Below are 19,415 nucleotides of genomic sequence, written 5' to 3'. Positions count from 1 at the left end.
GGGAGGGGGTGCAGCAGTGTGTTATTTGCCCCTGGGGAGGGGGGGCTGCAACACAATATTATTTGCCCCTGGGGAGGGGGGCTGCAACACAGTGTTATTTGCCCCTGGGGAGGGGGGTGCAGCACAGTGTTATTTGCCCCTGGGGAGGGGGCTGCAACACAATGTTATTTGCTCCTGTGGAGGGGGGCTGCAACACAGTGTTATTTGCCCCAGGGAGGGTGTTGCAAGACAGTTTTATTTGCCCCAGGGAGGGTGTTGCAGGACAGTTTTATTTGCCCCAGGGAGGGTGTTGCAGCACAGTGTTATTTGCCCCTGGGGAGGGGGTGCAGCACAGTGTTATTTGCCCCTGGGGAAGGGGGCTGCAGCACAGTGTTATTTGCCCCTGGGGAGGGGGGTGCAGCACAGTGTTATTTGCCCCTGGGGAGGAGTGGACCCTGTGCTATGTACCCACCCCACGGGAAGGGGGCGGTGATTCACTGTGATTTGCCCCTGGGTTCTGCACTCCCTGGGCTTGGCCCCTGCCCCAGTTGTTGCCAAGTTTCAATGAGCACGAGTTTGCGAGGCGGGATGTGATGGGTATTTACGGTGGGTGGTTTGTTTTGCGGGCCGGTTTATGCGAGTATTTACGGAGTCGGCTCATTTCTGTTTACACCGATGACATCACTCGGTGACTTAACTCGACACGGTGCCAATTTCTGGCGGGAAAATGTAGCGAGTGCCGGAGATAGATACATACACCCACCCGGGAGACTGGTACATACACCCACCGGGAGACTGGTACATACACCCCCGGGAGACTGGTACATACACCCCCGGGAGACAGGTACATACACCCACACGGGAGACTGGGAGATAGATATACACACACACCCACCCGGGAGACAGGTACATACACCCAGCGCTGACTGGGGGGGGGGGAGAGATACACACACCCGGTGGAGGGGAAGACAGATAAATATAACTGGGAGGAAGAGAGAGAAATAGATAGATAGGAGGGAAGCGGGGTGAGAGGGAGAGACATCTGGAAGGAAGGAGAGATATTCAACCGGGTGTGGCGAGAAAGCGGAGTGCTGCTGGTTTTACAGATCCCTCCCTCATGGTGCTCCTCCGGGAGGGGATTTGTCCTGGAGCCACCGCTCAACTCATCCAGGCTTTGAGGGACCAGAATGTAGTAACAGGTAAGGGGAGAGCGGGAAACCATGTCCCCTCTCCACCCATCCCTGATACACGCAAAGGTAGACTTACATTAAGTTGCTTTTCACAGCCTCAGGAAGACTCTTGCCGCTCACAGGCCTGTTGAAGCATAAACCCTGCACGGAGTGTTTTTGTAGAAGGACTGTCCCGCCTCAACTTGAATTGCAACTTAACTCCCCACGCAAGCTGAATCTCGCCAGCCTTTTAGCTCGCTGCAATTCAGTTGGTGACAGTAAGGATTGGACGCGCTCCAATGTTGCTTTTTTCCCCGTTTCCCGTCGGTGTTAGCAACCCAGAAGAAACTGTTCTCTTTTATCATTTTGTCGGGGACGGGAAAGGGCTGTTTGACATGAGGGAACGCGGGTGATTAAAAATTTAATTAAAACTTTAGGAATATGCCTGAACAGAGTAGGTAGACCACCCCCAGTAAAAATACAGAAATCTTCACCTGCCCCTGATTTCTAATCGTTCAGTGCCTTAGGACGATATCCTCTTTAAAGATGCAATATGAGCGTGAACAGGGTTTATCCCATGGCTTGGTTTCCAATTCAGTTCTGGTTTAATTATGTTAATTAAGTCGTCCACCTCTTTTAGTTTCAAGGACCTGAGTTTTTTTTTTCAGATTCACAGGATGAAGGTCTCACTAGCTAGGCCAGCATTTATTACTGCTACCTGATTCCACATGGCTGTGGGTCTGAAGCCACATGTAGATCAGATGAGGACTGCAGATTTCCCTCCCTAAATGACATTAATAAACCAGATGGGTTTTACAGTCACCGGTGGTTACATATAGCTGTGCAGTATAGACACAGACCCTTCGATGCAACTCGTCCATGCCGACCAGATATCCTAAACAAATCTAGTCCCATTTTGCCAACATTTGACCCATATCCCTCTAAACCCATCCTATTCATATACCCATCTGAATACCTTTTAAATGTTGTAATTGTACCAGCCTCCACCACTTCTGTGTGACAAAGTTGCTCCTTGGATCTGTTTTAAATCTTCCCCCTCTCACCTTAAACATTTGCACTCTAGTTTTGGACTCTCCCAACTGGGAAAAGTTCTTGCCTATTTACCCTAACCATGCCTCTTATGATTTTATAAACCATTATAAGGTCACCCTTCAGCCTCTGACACTCCAGGGAAAAAAGCCCCAGCCTAATCAGTCTCTCCCTATAACTCAATCCTTCCAACCTGGCCACATGCATGTAAATTCTTTACTGAACCCTTTCAAGTTTCACAATATTCTTCCTCTGGAAGAACGACTAGAATTGCACACAGCGTTCTCAGTGTAGCATAACCAATCTGTTTAGAGCAACACTGTGGCTCAGTGATTAGCACTGCAGCCTACAGCGCCAGGGGCCTGGGTTCGATTCCAGCCTCAGGCGACTGCCTGTGTGGAGTTTGCACATTCTCCCTATGGGTTTCCTCCGGGTGTTCCGGTTTCCTCCCACAATTGAAGGATGTGCAGGTCAGGTGAATTGGCCATGCTAAATTGCCCATAGTGTTAGGTGCATTAGTCAGAGGGAAATGGGTCTGGGTGGGTTACTGTTCGGAAGGTTGGTATTGACTTGTTTCCACGCTGTAGGGAATCTAATCAATGTCGTCTACTACCACAACACAACCTCCCAATTCCTATACTCAATACATGGTCACTGCTAAACTAGCTTTTAATTCCAGATTTATTTTAATGGATTGAAATTTCACTGTTGATCACAATGGGATTTGAACCATGTCCCCAGAACATTAGGCCGACTCTCTGGATTATTAGCTGAGTGATGTGACCTACTCCACCCACCCTTTGATGTACTATATGCCATCACATGACTTCTGGTCCACACAAATGAGCAGTGCACGATCTGTCTCGTGCTGATCGGGGACAAGAATAGTATATTAACTTCATGAAGGTACCTCACTGGTGCTGCTGAGTTTGGGGTTAAGGATGTGATACCCTCTAATCGAGACTCATGCTCACTTCAATCTTTTTCAGTTGTGCAGTTGGCATCTGCAGATATTGAAGACCTGGCACAGAAATGTTCTGTTTCCTACAAGGTAATTGATTGATTTGTTGTCATGTGTTCTGAAGTACAGTGAAAAGCTTTGTTTATGTGCAATACAGGCAGTTCATGGTAAGCAAGATGTATAGATCAGAGGTTGTAGAAAGACTTAGGCAGAGTCATATAGATTATATTGTACAGAGACCAATGTTAGCAAGATCGGTATTATTCAAGGCTAGAGAGTCCATTCATCAGTCTAATAACGGCTGGGAAAAGGCTGTTCCAGATCCTGTTGGTGCATGTGTTCAGGCTTCTGTATCTTCTGCCTGATGGAAGAGGTTGTAGGAGAGCATTACCGGTATGTGATGGGTCTTAGATGATGTTGGCAGCATTTCCATGGCAACGAGCCATGTGAGTAGAGTCCGTGGATGGTCTGGGCTGTGCACACAACCTTCTGTAGTTTCTTACGGCCCTGGGCAGTGCAGTTGCCATACTGGGCCGTTCTGAACCCGGTCAGAATGCTTTCAGTGGTGCACCTGTGGAAGTTGGTGAGATTCCTTATGGACATGCGAATTCCCTGAGCTGCCTGAAGAGGTGTAATACCTTCTCGGCCATCGCATCTACGTGGAAAGTCCAGGACAGATCATCGGTTATCATCACTCTGAGGGACTTGATGCTCTCTGTCCACTCAACCTCCGCTCCGATGTAGTTAGGGGCGCGTTCTCCTTCTTTCTTTCTGAAGTCAATGATGAATTATTTAGTTTTGCCAGTGTTGAGAAAAAAGTTGTTTTCATTGTACCAAGTCACCGTGGGCACTGTTTTGAATGTTGATACCAGCTTGATAGTATAAAGACACCCAGTTTAATATTTGAGATCTGCGTATGTTAAATCCTTATAATTTATTGATAGTTACCAAGGAATTGTCACCTGGAGTTAATGAGCACTGCACTAGCTTAGAGCAGGTTGGCATTTTAAAGGGTTTTCCAATTGTGAGGCATCACTGGCAAGGCCAGCACTTATTGCTGACTCTCAGTTTCCCTGAGTCAGGGCTTGATAGAATTGAGTGGATTAGTAGAGGTTTTCAGAGAGCAGTTAAGAATCATCCACATTGATATGGGAAAATAATCATGTACAGTGCAGGTTTCCTTCTCCAAAGGATAGCAGTGACCTATCTCCTTCAATGACTTGGTGTCACATCATACTTTGTTTTCTAATACACACTGAGATAAACATCAACTGTACTTGGACAACATTCAACTCTGAAAGATGTTCTTTGGTCTACCCGAAACTTGTTAGTCTTCCAGAACAAGGAGTTGATGACCTTGACTGAATTTTGCAGACTGGCTCATTGCAAGGTCCAGGACTATGTGCTGAGCGATACAGTAAAGTTTGGGGTAACTGCCGCCAAGGCACAGTGGGCAAGGACCACTGTCTGAGGTCCTTCTGCGAAATTAAATGGGGATCTGTTTGGCTATCGGACCTTTCCAGTGCCTCAAATATATGTAAATGTGTTCAATTAAGAGATGTCTTTGGGTCGTTTGGATAGAGTCAAACTCAAATTTTTGTTTGTTTCCTTGTTATTCTTCTGTACAAAACCAAACTGTGTTTGTGACTGTGTGTGTGTTTGTGACTGTGTGTGTGTTTGTGACTGTGTGTGTGTTTGTGACTGTGTGTGTGTTTGTGACTGTGTGTGTGTGTGTGTGTGTAATATAAAAGATTTTTTTATGCATAAGGTATATTTTTGAAGTAAAAACAAAAAAGTACTTTGTTTATAATACTCCTGTGAAACGCATTGAGACATTAAAGGCACTATATAAATAAGGAGGAACCTCGATTATCCGAGTTTTGGATTATCCGGACACGGCTGCAAGGTCCGGACGCTTGGCAAAGATTTGTTATCCGAACCTTCGATTATCCAAACATTCAATTATCCGAACAGTCCGTGTCGTTTGGATAATCGAGACTGCTCTGTATAAGTTGTTATTGCAGTCATTTGGTTGTCAACAATCTGTCAACCTGTCGTTTGGAGCTTTCCAGAGTTTGTTTTTAACTGAAATCGAATTCTTTAACCGCCAGGATGCAGTTTGAATGTGGACTGTTGTGTTGTTTGTTTTCAGTGCTGTTTCTGGATATCTGCTCGTGGTGTGTTTGCTAATACTGAAACGTTTTGTCTTCCCAGACATTGGTCGCTGTGAGGCGGGTGCTGCTTGCCCAGTATTCCCCCTTCCCTTCCACTGGGGCAGATCTCTATGAGGAGCTGCTGGCTTCCACGGCCATCTTGTCAACTGGTAACCGGAGGTACGGGTTTCAGACGTACCACATCCTGAGGGGACTAGGCTTGGTGGGTGCTGAAATAATCTTTCTGCTTGAGGGAAAGACTAGAACTAGAGGATACAATTTAAAAATAGTCGCTTTCTATTTAACAGAGAGGCTGTGAAACTCTCTTCCCCAGAGAGCGGTGGAGGTGGGTCATTGGATATTTTTAAGACAGAGGGAGAGAGATTCTTGACAAACGAGGGCAGCAAAGTGTATAGTGGGTTCAGCAGGAATGTGGATCGAGGCAACGATCCTATCAACCATCATCTTATTGTATAGCAGAGCAGGATTGAAGGCCCGAATGGCCTTCTCCTAATTCACATGTTCACATCTATGCAGGTAATGTAATTTGCTTCCAGTAGGGTACTTTACATGATGTGCTAATATTTTGTAATCTTTCATAATATCAGAAACTGGGTGCAGATACTGTGGTGTTGAAAAATCCAACAGATGTTTTGCTACGGCCATCTTTTGTACATAAACATTACTATCCCAGGCATATAGTGTCTGAGCTCATATCTAAGCTGTACAGTTACAACATGCATTCAGTAGTCTATCAAGCTTCAAGTGATCCAAGATAAGATGGAATCTGGGGCCTTTATATCTGCCATCAGGTCACTTGCTGTGATACAGTGATAATGCAATGGCATGTTTCTTAAAGGTATATGACTGTGAGACATAAAATACTGTTAGATATGATACGACACACCTTAAAGGAAAGCTGGACTGACGTATGTTAGGAACAGGAGTGAGCCATCTCGATTCCTTGAGCATGTCCCATCATTCAGTAAGATTGTGGCTGATCAACTCTGGTTATCTGTCTTCATTCCATAGTCTTTAAAATCTCTACCTGACCAACAGCTTTCAGTTTCAGTCCCAAAATGTTCACCTGTCCCATGAAAATCTCTTTGGAAGGGTGTTCCAGACAGCTACCTTTTTCTGTGAACAAAAGCCCCTTTCTGTGAATAAAAGCTAGTGCCGATGCAGCGGGCTGAATGGTCTCCTTCAGCTCTGTAATCATTCTGTGAAATCTTCCTGTTTCACTTCAATTACCTACCTTCCATTTTAGCAATATATGCCCCCTTACTGAATTCTACCACCAAAGGGAACAGCTATCCTGCATATATGTCCTATTGAATCCTTAATTAGCAATAAGGTGACCCTTCAAGCTGCTAAATTCTGAAGGAAATCTAGGCCAAATTTATGTAACAGGCGCTCCTAATTTAACTCCTTAAATCCTGGGATCATTTGTGCTATACGTACTGCAAACCCCATCCTGTTTTCTGCTCATTCTCACAAAGGCGCACGAAGGAGCAGCAAACAACAGTACAGGCAGTCTAGGGTTTACCTTGCTAATGTCCAGGTACTCCTGGTCATTTTGCACAGATTTATCGTGAGATGTAAGAGTACAGCTAGGTCAGTGAGCAGTGTTGATCTGAGACTGGGAGGGACTGAGGTAGAGTATAGGATCTGGGTAACAAGTTATTGAGCATTCTGTTTATATGTTCCTTATGTACCCTGCATTTACTCCACAATCACAGGCTACCAATGACCTTCCTTCCCTCCCATGTGTGCCTACCTGACCTCAGTGTGTACAGTGTGGTTCTTGGCGAAATCGCAATTTAATACCTGAGTAACTTTCTGCTTCACGTTTGACTCTGTCTTTCAAGATATAATGCAAAGCTAAGCACCCCTCTTTCTGTGGCTCTGGTTTTTGGATTTTTTCTTTCGCATTGGGACTTGAAATCTAGATGGTTTTCATTTTGATTTTAGTTGAATAAAGTCTCCATCTTCTGTAACTAACTCTGATCTGTACAAGTCACACCAAGAGAACAGGGGATGGTCGGGCTGAACCTCTGGGCTTTGCCAGGTTTGAATACTGAGAGTCCAGTAGCTTCAGCCAGCTTCCAAAAGTGGTCAGGCAATTGGAGCAATGGGTCATGACTTGGCCATGTTGAGGACGGGTTTGGGAGGGGTTGGGATGGAGTGCTGGATTTGGCAGGGTGAAGCGGGGTAGGGTGGTGGATTTGGCAGGGTGAGGAGGGGCGGGTGCTGGATTTGGCAGGGTGAGGAGGGCAGGGTGCTATATTTGGCAGGGCGGGGTGTGGTGCTGGATTTGGCAGGGTGGGGTGCTGGATTTGGCAAGGTGAAGAGGGGCAGGGTGCTGGATTTAGCAGCTATTGGGGTCTCATTTTCTGACCCCGTGCCAAAAGATTGCGCACTAATGGAATTTAGGTAAGTTCACTCCTCACCTCCATGTTGAACAAGAGCTTTGCCTGCACCACTTTGTTTTTCTGTTGCATTGAGAAGTTTGGATTGAACTCCCTTTCACTCACTCACTCTGTTAGAATAACGCAACACTGTCGTGTGATCCCCAGCTAGAGTATTGTGTCCGTTCATTGGCACTGCATTTGAGGAGGATTGGAGGGAGTGCAGGGGTGGTTCGTGAGAACGGTCCAGGAATGAGGAATTTTATTTCATGAAGATGGTTTTCTCTAACCTGAGAGGATTCCTGGCTGAAGAATTCAGACTCATGAGAGCCTGGAACTCAGTAAATAAGGTGTTCCAATTCCTGAAAGAATTAAGAACAAGATGGCACAGATTTAATTTTAATTAATAAAAGAAGCAAAAGTGATGTGGGGAAAATAAGTGAGATATTCATTGGAAAGCTGGCACTAATGCGATGGGTTGAATGGCCTCCTGTAAGAAGGCTGTGATTCTGTCTGGTTTTGTTCAGTGCTGCTTGTGATTTGTTTTCTGTGCTGACTGCAGCCTGGATGCATTCCTGGACTCGGGCCTTTACACTGGAGAGCTAACGGAGTTTGTCGGAGCACCAGGCAGCGGTAAGACACAGGTAAGGACCATTTAATCTTTAACAGCAAACGTGCTGTAAGGTGTGACTGATGTCTCGCTGTGATTGCGGGTCAGCTTACACAGCAATGGCCTCTAAAAACCAACCTGCCCCTGAACCTCCACAGCCAATGCCAGCAAAGATCACAGCCTGCTGTAGCCACCACTGGGCTGGCCCTGAAATGTACGCTAGACTGAGTGCAGACCCTAGCACAATGTATCATTGTTGTCAGGGAGCTGGAATACCCTCATCTCCTAATAGTATTTCTTATGTTGTTTTCTTCTGGTGGGCAAGGCATGGCCCAGGGTAGGCCTCAAAGGGAGGCAGAGGGAGGTGTGGACAGACACAACTGATAGATATTCCAGATAGTTTTTTGACATCTTTTGTTGATACCACTTTGTACCTAGGGAGCAGACCATCTCAATTGTGGAATCAAAAATCTGTTCATATATGTGAGAGGTTACTCTGTGAGGGGTCTCTGCCAGAGGTACAGCCATGTGTAAGTGGGAGTGGGAGAGAGGCTGACCTGTCCACCATCCATATTGCCCACTGCTAGGTGTTGCCCTGGCAACCAGCCCATACCGAAGTGGGGGGATGGTCTCTGTGGACTTCAGTGCCTGTTCCCCCCCTCCCCCAACCCTTCCCACTGTTGACCTTGAATGAGGGTTCAGCGGTCCAGACTGTGGGCTTGCCATCTCAGACAAGGGCAGGTTGCTGGGCTCACGAATTTGGAAGGCTAATAAGGCGCTAGAGCAGGCGGGTTTCTGCAGCAGGAGAGTGATTGAGAGGGCGCCCTTCAAGCATAGGTGCTCTCTCTCTCTACTATCTTGGAAATTGAAATAAAAATCTGGCCCTGGTGAGCTGTTTGTGGGAGTCACCCCAACCCCACTCTGCTGGCCGGATATTGATCCAGAGACTTACACTGTTTATTTCCAGGGACCAATTATACTGTGACCAGCCAAACCGAGTACCCAGCTGCCTCCACCCTCTGCTACTGAGCAGCGGGGAGAGAATGGCCCAGGGCAGTGTGATGGAGCTGGAGAAACTGGCACTGCCAGTTGGCAGTATGACGTTCCACATTAGCCTCCTACCATGTGCCCATTCCATTGGAGGGTAAACCGGGCAAGTGTTTCAAAATAATTCATGATTCCTGCCATCTCTTGGTTGTGTGATGGCTTTTCAGCCTATGTCATAGAATCCATAGAGTGCAGAAAGAAGCTATTCGGCCCATCGAGTCCACACTGACTCTTCGAAGAGACCTAGCCATCCAGACCCAATCCCCTGACCCTCTCCCTATAACCCTGCATTTCCCATGACTAACCCACCTAACTGATCCCTGGACACTATGGCCAATTCACCTGACCTGCACATCTTTGGACTGTGGGGGGAACCTGGAGCACCCAGAGGAACCCACGCAGACACGGAGAATGTACAAACTCCACACAGACAGTTGCCTGAGACCAGAATCGAACCTGGGTCCCTGTTCACCGTATCTTGTGAACACAGTCCTCTGCGAGCTTATGTCAGTGAATGTTTGTGGGAGCTGGGCTTTAGGGACTGAGTTTGTGTTTCAGCAGCCTCACCCCTCGTGTCACTTACTGTTAAAGGTATGCCTCAGCTTGGCGGTGAACATAGTGTGTGAACTGAAGCAGAGAGTGCTCTACATTGATTCAACTGGGGGACTTAGTGCCTCTCACCTTCTGCATCTGATCCAAGAGCAGGTGACCAGCTTGGAAGGACAGGTAGGAGAAGGCTCCACTTCCACTCAGGTTCGAGTCTGCATTCCCTTACCTTCCAAAAAAAGTCTCTTTAATTAAAAAAGGACAGACTCTAACCTCACGCCTTTAATGTATTGTCTGAACTGAGATAACACTTTTTTTATAGAACCTTAAGTTATTTTGTGACTGAGACTGGAAGTTCTGGGATTTGCATATTTATGAAGTGAAACCTGCAACCCATTCTGAAAGATGAAAGACTTAACAACAGTCGAGGTTTGGTCCAGATTTTGTTTCAGTTGCATGATACTGGGATCTTTTGCTATAAATTCTGTGTATTCTGATCCTGCTCCACAGCTACCTGACAAAGGAGCAGCACTCTGAAAGCTAGTGCTTCCAAATAAACCTGTTGGAGTATAACCTGGTGTTGTGTGATTTTTAACTTTGTACACCCCAATTCAACACCGGCACCTTCACCTCCACGTCATGTTTAATTCTAGTTAGAAAGTATGTCGTTGTCTGGGCACAACATTGGGGGCATGGTGGGTGCTTTTTAATTGCAAAGCGTTTGGTTTTCCCCCTTCCTTCCCCTCCTTGCCATCACCTCTCCTTTGTCACAATTGTGTCCCTCTCCCTCTCTGTCCTCCCTCCCTGTTTCACAGAGTGAAGCGCTCCAGCGGATTGAAGTGGTGCGTGTGTTTGAAGTGTACCGCCTGCTGGATGTACTGCAGGACTTCAGGACAGGCTTCACACATCAGGTAGGGAGCAGGAAGGGTACTGGAGGTGGTGGGGAACAGAGGTGAGGGCTGGGGGATGGATATCAGGGTATTGAACTTGACATATCTCCCCGTCAGCTCCCCAAGGCTCGTTTCCCTTCCGTTCATGGGTGGCCGTTCCCGAGATCCCCTTTCCCCACCCACCCCACTGACTCCATACTGCTCACTCCTATTGTTTCTGCAGGTGACTGGTGCTTGCTGCTCAGTGAAAGCTGTAGTGATCGATTCGGTCTCTGCTCTGCTCTCCTCCATCTTGGGAGGTCATCAACTCGAAGGTGAGATGCCGTATCAAAGGCTCCGAAAGTTCGGCTGGGTCAGGCTTCGATGAGTTTAAGCTCGGCAAATGAGCTTGATTTGTGCCTGCAGCTCACTCTCAAACTCACCACCAGGGGCCAGGGTGTTTGGAGAGACAGCTCCTATGTACCAGGACTGAAAGGGTCTTGAGAATAGGTTGACTGGACTTGGCTTACAATCCTTTCAAGTACAAAAGATTGAAGAAGCCACAAATTTGAGGTGTTTGGGATCATTAGAAGAGAGGGAGAGAGAGAGAACCATTATTTTCCAGAGCAAGGTGTCAAAACCTCAAAATTAATATTGGGGGTGATGTGTAGTGTCACTTCAGAAGGAAGTAGGAACATCTTTCCTCAAAAGCTGCTGGGCTGAGTTCATTGAAACTTCAAAGCTGAGACTGATACATTTTTATTTGCGACAATTGTTCAAGGGTATGAATCCATGGTAGGTAAGTGAGACTGAGATACAAAGCTGTCAAGATCTTAAATGAAAAATTGGCGAATAGGCTGGATGGCCGACTCCCAGATTAGATTAGATTCCCTAAGTGTGGAAACAGGCCCTTCGGCCCAGGAAGTCCACACTGCCCCTCCGAAGAGTAATTCACCCAGACCCATTCCCTGACATTTACCCCTGACTAATAGACCTAAACTATGGGCAATTTAGCCTGGCCAATTCACCTGACCTGCACATGTTTGGATTGTGGGAGGAAACCGGAGCACCCGGAGGAAACCCACGCAGACACGGGGAGAAGGTGCAAACTCCACACAGACAGTCGCCTGAGGCAGGAATCGAACCAGTGTCCCTGGTGCTGTGAGGCAGCAGTGCTAACCACTGTGCTGCCCCTTTCCCAGGTATTTAGCAGCTGTGTTAGGTGCAGCATCAGTCCGGGAGCAGGTCAGCCACTGAGCCCTTCCGGTCGGGATTGTGAACGGGACACACAATGCTGGCCAGGAAAGTGGTAGCAGCCCCTCGAGCTAATTGAGGTGATGGCAGCAAGAGGTTGTTTCCTCCGAACGTGGGTGAAGGGAGCAGGGAGGAATTGAGATACAGTGAGGGACAGCACTGGCAGTGAGCTGAGGCCAGGGGGCCCATGGTTAGCCATGAATGACCTGATTTAACGTTACTGTCACTCCAGCGGTCACCAGGAATCACAAATTAGTTTCCAGGTTATTCTTGAGTGATAGTGGGGTGAGAAAAATCAGAGCAATGTTAAATAAATTGCACTCCTAATCATTTCTTAATTGCTGACGGGACAGGAGTGTAGGTATATATAATTGACAGTGAAGGATCACTCAATTAGGTCATGTGTGTCTTTCTGTGATTGTTGAGGGCGGATATATACTTCCTAGTTGGCACACCAATGATGGGAATATGGCTGCAAATCACTTAATGCTCTGCCTGGAATCAGAAATCTGATGTATACGTAAAGTAACCAGGATTGTGGTTATGCTATTCAGTAACCAGCTGCCTACATACTCCACCTTTCCCTGAGTGGACAAGTCGAAGAAAACCAGGAGGAGGTGGCAGCATAATGGTAATGTCACTGGACTACTGATTCAGAGATGAAAGGAATTATTCTGGGGATATGGGTTCAGTTCCCAATGTGGGAGCTTGTGGAATTTACCCTCAAGTAATTCAAGCAATAAAAAGGAATCTGCAATTGAAAGTTAGTCAGGACAACTACAAAACTATCACTGATAGTTCAAAGCCCATCTGGTTCACTAATGTCCTGTGGGGACGTAAATCCTCTATCCTGGCCTACCTGTGACTCAAGGCTCACAGCAATGGGGTTGACTCTTAATTGTCCTCTGAAATAGGCTATTCAGGAAATTGGGGAATGTGCAGCAAATGCTGGCATTGCCAGTGATACTGACATCCTGTAGTCAGTCATAGAGATGTACAGCACAGAAACACACCCTTCAGTCCAAATCGTCCATGCCAACCTGATATCCTAACTTAATTTAGTGGATTCCTGAAGAAGGGCTTATGCCCGAAACGTTGATTCTCCTGTTCCCTGGATGCTGCCTGACCTGCTGCGCTTTTCCAGCAACACATTTTCAGCTAACTTAATTTAGTCCCATTTGTCAGCAATTAGCCCCTATCCCTCTAAATCCTTCCTATTCATATACCCATCCAGATGCCTTTTAAATGTTGTAATTGTACCAGCCTTCACCACTTCCTCTGGCAGCTCATTCCATATACACACCACCACCTGTGTGAAAAGAATTTCCCCTTAGGTCCCTTTTAAATTTTACCCTCTCACCCAAAACCTATGCCCTCTAGTTCTGGACTCCCCGACCCCAGGGAAAAGACTGTCTATTTAACCATGCCCTACCCTATTTTTTAAATTTCTGTAAGGTCACATCTCAGCCTCCGACGCTCCAGGGAAAACAGCCCCAGCCTGTTCAGCCTCTCCCTGTAGCTCATATCCTCCAACCTTGGCATATTCCTTGTAAATCTTTTCTGAATATCTTTCCAATAGGAAGGAGACCAGAATTGCACGCAATATTCCAACAGTGGCCTAACCAATGTCCTGTACAGCCGCAACATGACCTCCCAATTCCTGTACTCAATACTCTGACCAATAAAGAAAAGCATACTAAACACCTTCTTCACTATCCTATCTACCTGGAACACCAATTTCAAGGAGCTATGAACCTGCACTCCAAGGTTTCTTTGTTCAGCAACACTCCCTAGGACCTGACCATTAAGTGTATAAGTCCTGCTCTGATTTCCTTTTCCAAAATGCAGCACCTCTCATTTTATCTGAATTAAACTTCTTCTGCCACTCGTCAGCCCATTGGCCCATCTGGTCCAGAGATGTCAGAAGTTCAATAAGAAGGCCTAGATTTTGTTTTTCCCCCACTCCTGGGATGTGGGTGTCGCTGGCTGGTCAGTCTCTAGCTGCCCTTGAACTGAGTGTCCTGCTGGGCCATTTCAGAGAGCAGTTGAGAGTCAGCCACATTGCTGTGGGTCTGGAGTCACATGTCGGCCAGACCAGGTGAGGATGGCAAATTTCCTTCCCTGAGGGACGTTAATGAGCCAGATGGGTTTTCTGAGAAACAACATTAGTTTCGTGCTCAATTCTTAATTACAATTTTTTTTAAAAATTGAATTCAAATTTTGCCATCTGCTGTGGTGGGATTCGAGCCCAGGTCTCCAAAACATTAGCTGAGTTTCTGGATGAATAGTCCAACGATAATACCACAAGGCCATTACCTCCTCAAATACTGAATTAGCAATTTAGAGCTCATGAGTTTGACTTCAGCTGTGGCAAGTTGTAAAATTGAATTCATTAAAATCTGATCATTCATGTCTCATAACAAGAAATGACTTGTATAAACTGAATTTGAGTAAAACCCTTCAGTGGAGAAAAGACCCCGAACTATAATGACTGGGTCCTCCTAATATTGAGAACCAAGAAGAGCTGGGGTTTGTCTTCCTGGAGACCGAGTCCCCATATCTCCCTGGGTCTCAGATTTGGCCACATGTCCAATGGCATGTTCCCATCCATGCTTCAATTAAACAATCTTCATGTGAGCCAGCAGCAGTGGTCCTACATAGGGGTTTTGCAACAATTGTGCTGAACAGAGCTAATTCCACCTGGGATTTAGGAAGCGAGTTATTTTAGAGAGGTTACCAAGTAAGGAGGTGCTATTTTGCAGCACAAATTCATTGTCCCTCAACATCTGCACGACCGGCTTTCTCTCTCAACGCTGAAGGCACCTCCTCGATTTTGAATAATCAACTTGTGTGCCTTTGTCATTTTTGTTTTGTTAGGTATGTCTCTCATGATGCAACTTGCGAGGGAACTGAAGACAATTGCCAGAGAACTGAATGTTGCTGTAATTGTGAGTAATGGAACCGCTGACATGTGGATAGATTTGGATTGTAGTGTAACAGGAAAAAAGGCCTAATACAAAACTTTGATTGTTAAAGTATGAGGATTTATCAGAATGATACAAACGATGAGCAACTTCAGTTACTCTGACCAGAGAATGTTAATGTGGAGATTTAATGGAAGTGACCAGAATTATGAATGGTTTTGTTGGAGTAAATGACAATGAACTGTTCTCACAGGCAGCTTGTTCAGTAATGAGGGAGCACAGATATAAAAACCAGAAGGAAGAGAACTTATTTTTTGCAATCAGTTAGTGTGGTCTGCAATGCTTTATCTGGAAGGATGATATAAGCATATTTAACAGCGATTTCCAATTGGATAAGTACCTGAAAATCCTCTTTTACAGGTAAAAAAAGCTGAACACTGAGCTGAATTAGATAGCTTTTTCAGAGAGATTGCATTGTCACATTGGGCAAAATGGCCTCCTCCAATGCTGTTTGGACAGACCAGTGTTGGATGAGAAGAAAATTTCTCGGTTAAATGTTGGAATAACTGAAACCGTTGTTTTTTAGTCCCCTCCGTTCCCTCGTGACTGACTCCATAACAACCATCTGAGATTAAACCAGTCTGACACGACTTCGTGTCATATTTGAGCCCAAGATGCGTATCCATCTGTGCATCAACACCATCAAAAAGATTGTCTGATTCCATCTCACTAACATTGCCTGGCTCCACTCTTTGCTAACCTCAACAGCTGCTGAAGCCTTGGTTTATGTCTTTCTTACTTGTAGACTTGACCATTCCAAAGCTCTTCAGGCTAGCTTCCCACATTCTAATTTGATTAAAATACATATGGACCAGGTTAGACACCGCCTTGTAAGGGCCTTCTAAGAACAAAAAACGGTTGACAGACATGTGTAAGGGAAACATTTTATGGTCCTTTCTGGATGTGACGACACACTCCAGCCTGTGTGGTACCCACTGATCACTGAAGACCTCATTCGTAGTGGTGGACCCCACACCTTCACCTCATGGATATTCGAGTGCAGGTGTTTCCACAGAAGAGAGCCAGGCAGTTGGGTGCTCTCTTCCCCTACCTCAACCTGTTTAGATTAGATTAGATTAGATTACAGTGTGGAAACAGGCCCTTCGGCCCAACAAGTCCACACCGACCCGCCGAAGCGCAACCCACCCATACCCCTACATTTACCCCTTACCTAACACTACGGGCAATTTAGGAACCGGAGCACCCGGAGGAAACCCACGCAGACACGGGGAGAACGTGCGAACTCCACACAGTCAGTCACCTGAGGCGGGAATTGAACCCGGGTCTCTGGAGCTAACCACTGTGCTAACCACTGTGCCGCCCTGTTGTTGACAACTTTCTCCATTTCCCACATTCCAACCTTTAGGCTGGAGGTCCCAAACCCCTGGTTTAACTCTCACCGAGTTCAGATCGCCTGTCAAGCTTGCCCCCAACTTTGTGGATCATGGTCAAGCAATGCGCATAATTAAAAAATAATCTCAACCTTGTTTTCAAATCCCTCCCTCTTTCTCCAATCTCCTTCAGCCACATATCAACATTCCTCCTATTCTGATATTGTGAACCTACTCTGAGCTTAAACCCTCCACAAATGGTGGTTGTCACGACCCTAAACTCTGGCCTTCCGTCCCATCCACCTCACTTTCCTCCTCTGGAATATTCCTTAAAACCTACCTCCTTGATGGCCAGCTGACCGCATACATCTCTGTTTGTCGCTTAGTCTCCTGAGTTGTTTTATAACACTCCTGTGAAACACCTTGGTCTGTTTTTTTTATTTTAAAGGCACATCCAAAACATTGTTCCTTAATTATTATGATTCTTGATTTCTTATCCAGTCTCGTGTTGTTAGATTTGTTCCTTTCCTGCAGGCATAGATTTATGCTAAGGAGAGGGGGTGGGGAGAGAGAGAGTTCCCCATCATTTCACCTTTCACAATCACAGTACAGAGCATTTTACAACTTTCGAAATGCAGTTACTTGACCTGGGAAATGTGGCAATTGATTTCCACACAGCGAGCTCTGTGAACAGCAAAGAGCTGTTGACCTGATTGTGTTCACTGATTTTTATTGACTTTTCCACACTTGCCAGGTGACCAATAGTGTGGTCCAGGACTCTGGTGGTGGTGGTGGTGGAGTGAAGCCAGCTCTGGGACGCTCATGGAGTTACGTTCCTAACGTTCGTGTCCTGCTCCAGCGTGGGACAGAAGGAGCTGCTGTGCAGCCAGCGAAGCGCACAGCAACTATACTGAAGTCATCTCGGCAGGTAGGGGGTGCCAGTAATCCATGGGTGTGGGGAGCTGGGGTAATGGGTGGCACTTTGCCTCCTTTTCCAGTTGTGCACTAACCCCTTGTGACATTGGCTCACTGTACATTAGTAAGTAGGGTGTGTTCAGTACATTAGTAAGATTGTCTGCTCCAAACTATGAAAACGACTGCTGTGTTATTCCCTCCCACCTTATAATTCACTGAAGCTGAAGGTAGACTCTGATCACCTTGCTATACAGGCCTGCATTGATCTAGATGAGGAGAACGAGATTGGAAGGGATGATGGTAGTGACACCACACCCTATCAGAAACATTGAGGGAGTGATTATTTCCTGATGGTGTAATTAGGATGGAGGGGAGTTGTTCCTGATAATAACTCGATCCAGACATCTACTCAAACTTTGCATGATCCAGAGCTGCCTCCATTCAGCATCTTCTGGCTTGCCGTCTGGAGAGGAAGGGGTGTCTCAGCAGCATTGTTAACATTAAGTAAATGCTATTGGTGTGAGCTTAGCTTTTCCCTTCTCCATTATCAATCCCCTCCTTTCACTCTCTGTCTCATAAGCATCTCAAAACCTGATCTCAAGTGTGTATATGTGTGTTTTATTTCCCTCAGCCCACCAGAATAAGCACAGAGTTTGACATCACTTCCTGTGGAATACTGACCACTCAAACTGCTTCCTCCCAGCATTCTACTGGTGACCTTGACAACGCAGATTAAAGCCTGGCTGGACTTTCTGTCAACAGAAGAGCTGTGTGTGAATTTTGTTTTATTGCAGTGAATGTATTTGATGGCATTGATGAAGATTGCGGAGGAGCAGTTACATGGCAGTGCATTGTCCATGTGCAAAGCCCACTCTTTATGTTGTGGCTGCTGTGTTAGAGTCAGCCTCCCTCCTTGTAGAGAGGTAGCAGGATGGAGAGATCTTGGAAATTTTAACAGCCTGTACAGAAGCAGGTGCATCAGACCCTTGGATTTTGTTGTTTTCAGTTTAAGCTTTATAGACTTGGCTATGGATGAAGTTGTGGTTTTCAAGGGGATGTTAAACGGTGAATGGCTGTGTATGGTTGGCCAGATGTCTTTATGCAGCTACAACCAACAACTTGCATTCATTTATGTAACTAGTGTGAGGTTCCAGTTTAAAGGCTGCGTCCTTTGCCCCATCATCCCATCATAGGGAGTTGGTGGGCAGTCTAATCCTGGCACATTTTTTGGATAAATAAATGACCCTTGTGCACTAAAAAGGCGCTGTTGACATTCAGTAACTGCACAATCTGCCTTTCAAACCTTGGGAATGGGTGGACTGGAACATTGAACAGGCCAACTCCCCTGTAGCTGGAGCTGAAACCACATTAGCAATGCCAGTCATACAGCACAGAAACAGCCAGTCCATGCCAAACATAATCCCAAACTAAAGTAGTCCCACCTGCCTGCTCCTGGCCCATATCCCTCCAAACCTGCAGTGCAGGGATCCCCTGTGGCCATTCCCCTCAACAATAAGTATACCGTTTTGGATACTGTTGGGGGGGGGGGGGATGACTTACCAGGGGAAAGCAGTGTGGTACAGGACTCTGGCACAGAGTCTGTCCCTGCTGCTCAGAAGGGGAAGAGGAGCAGAGCAGTAGTCATTGGGGACTCCATTGTTAGGGGGTAAGATAGGAGGTTCTGTGGGGACGAGAGAGACTCATAGTTGGTGTGTTGCCTCCCAGGTGCCAGGGTTCGTGATGTCTCTGATCGTGTTTTTGGGATCCTTAAGGGGGAGGGAGTGCAGCCCCAAGTCGTGGTCCACATAGGCACCAACGACATAGGTAGGAAGAGAGATGGGGATTTAAGGAAGAAATTCAGGGAGCGAGGATGGAAGCTTAGAGCTAGGATGAACAGAGTTGTTGTCTCTAGTTTGTTGCCTGTGGAATTGAACACGTGGCTACAGGGATGGCGCAGGAGGGAGGGCTTTGGATTCTTGGATAATTGGGGCTCTTTCTGAAGTAGGTGGGACCTCTACAAGCAGGATGGTCTTCATCTGAACCAGAGGGGTACCAATATCCTGGGGGGGAAATTCGCTATAGCTATTGGGGTGGGTTTAAACTAATCCAGCAGGGGGATGGGAACCAAAATTGTAGTTC

General features: G+C 46.4%; 1 protein-coding gene and 1 long non-coding RNA gene across 3 annotated transcripts in view; one reads left to right on the top strand and one right to left on the bottom strand.

Annotated features, from left to right (window-relative positions):
- Nucleotides 1-776: 776 nt before the first annotated feature.
- Nucleotides 777-18,730, top strand: rad51d (RAD51 paralog D). 2 transcript variants are annotated; one of them, XM_043718730.1, is made up of 11 exons: nucleotides 777-1,178; nucleotides 1,265-1,426; nucleotides 3,188-3,249; nucleotides 5,374-5,492; nucleotides 8,283-8,364; nucleotides 9,969-10,103; nucleotides 10,739-10,834; nucleotides 11,037-11,127; nucleotides 14,924-14,994; nucleotides 17,116-17,289; nucleotides 17,908-18,730. In XM_043718730.1, exons 1-11 carry the CDS (start codon nucleotides 1,097-1,099, stop codon nucleotides 18,010-18,012), a joined length of 1,179 nt encoding a protein of 392 aa, XP_043574665.1. In that variant the 5' UTR covers nucleotides 777-1,096; the 3' UTR covers nucleotides 18,013-18,730. The 2 variants fall into 2 exon arrangements, with proteins under 2 accessions (XP_043574665.1, XP_043574667.1); XM_043718732.1 differs by lacking the exon at nucleotides 1,265-1,426 and having other exon boundaries at nucleotides 778-1,178.
- The window catches only part of LOC122564130, a 7,084-nt gene continuing 4,347 nt past the window's right edge, over nucleotides 16,679-19,415 (bottom strand). Inside the window, exon 3 of the long non-coding RNA XR_006315825.1 lies at nucleotides 16,679-16,689. This is a non-coding gene — a long non-coding RNA (uncharacterized LOC122564130). The remainder of the gene's footprint in view (nucleotides 16,690-19,415) is intronic.

This window comes from Chiloscyllium plagiosum, chromosome 28 (genome assembly GCF_004010195.1).
Source record: "Chiloscyllium plagiosum isolate BGI_BamShark_2017 chromosome 28, ASM401019v2, whole genome shotgun sequence".
NCBI lineage: Eukaryota > Metazoa > Chordata > Chondrichthyes > Orectolobiformes > Hemiscylliidae > Chiloscyllium > Chiloscyllium plagiosum.
The sequence above is the reverse complement of the archived record's forward strand: the minus strand, read 5'-3'. Positions and strand labels throughout refer to the sequence as shown.

What these genes read in the sequence shown, in the direction of transcription:
- rad51d (XM_043718730.1), top strand. Translation starts at nt 1,097, where the DNA reads ATGGTGCTCCTCCGGGAGGGGATTTGTCCTGGAGCCACCGCTCAACTC. An exon ending in AATGTTCTGTTTCCTACAAG is followed by an intron (nt 3,250 to 5,373) that starts GTAATTGATTGA and finishes TTGTCTTCCCAG; the next exon opens with ACATTGGTCGCTGTGAGGCG. An exon ending in AACTGAATGTTGCTGTAATT is followed by an intron (nt 14,995 to 17,115) that starts GTGAGTAATGGA and finishes CACACTTGCCAG; the next exon opens with GTGACCAATAGTGTGGTCCA.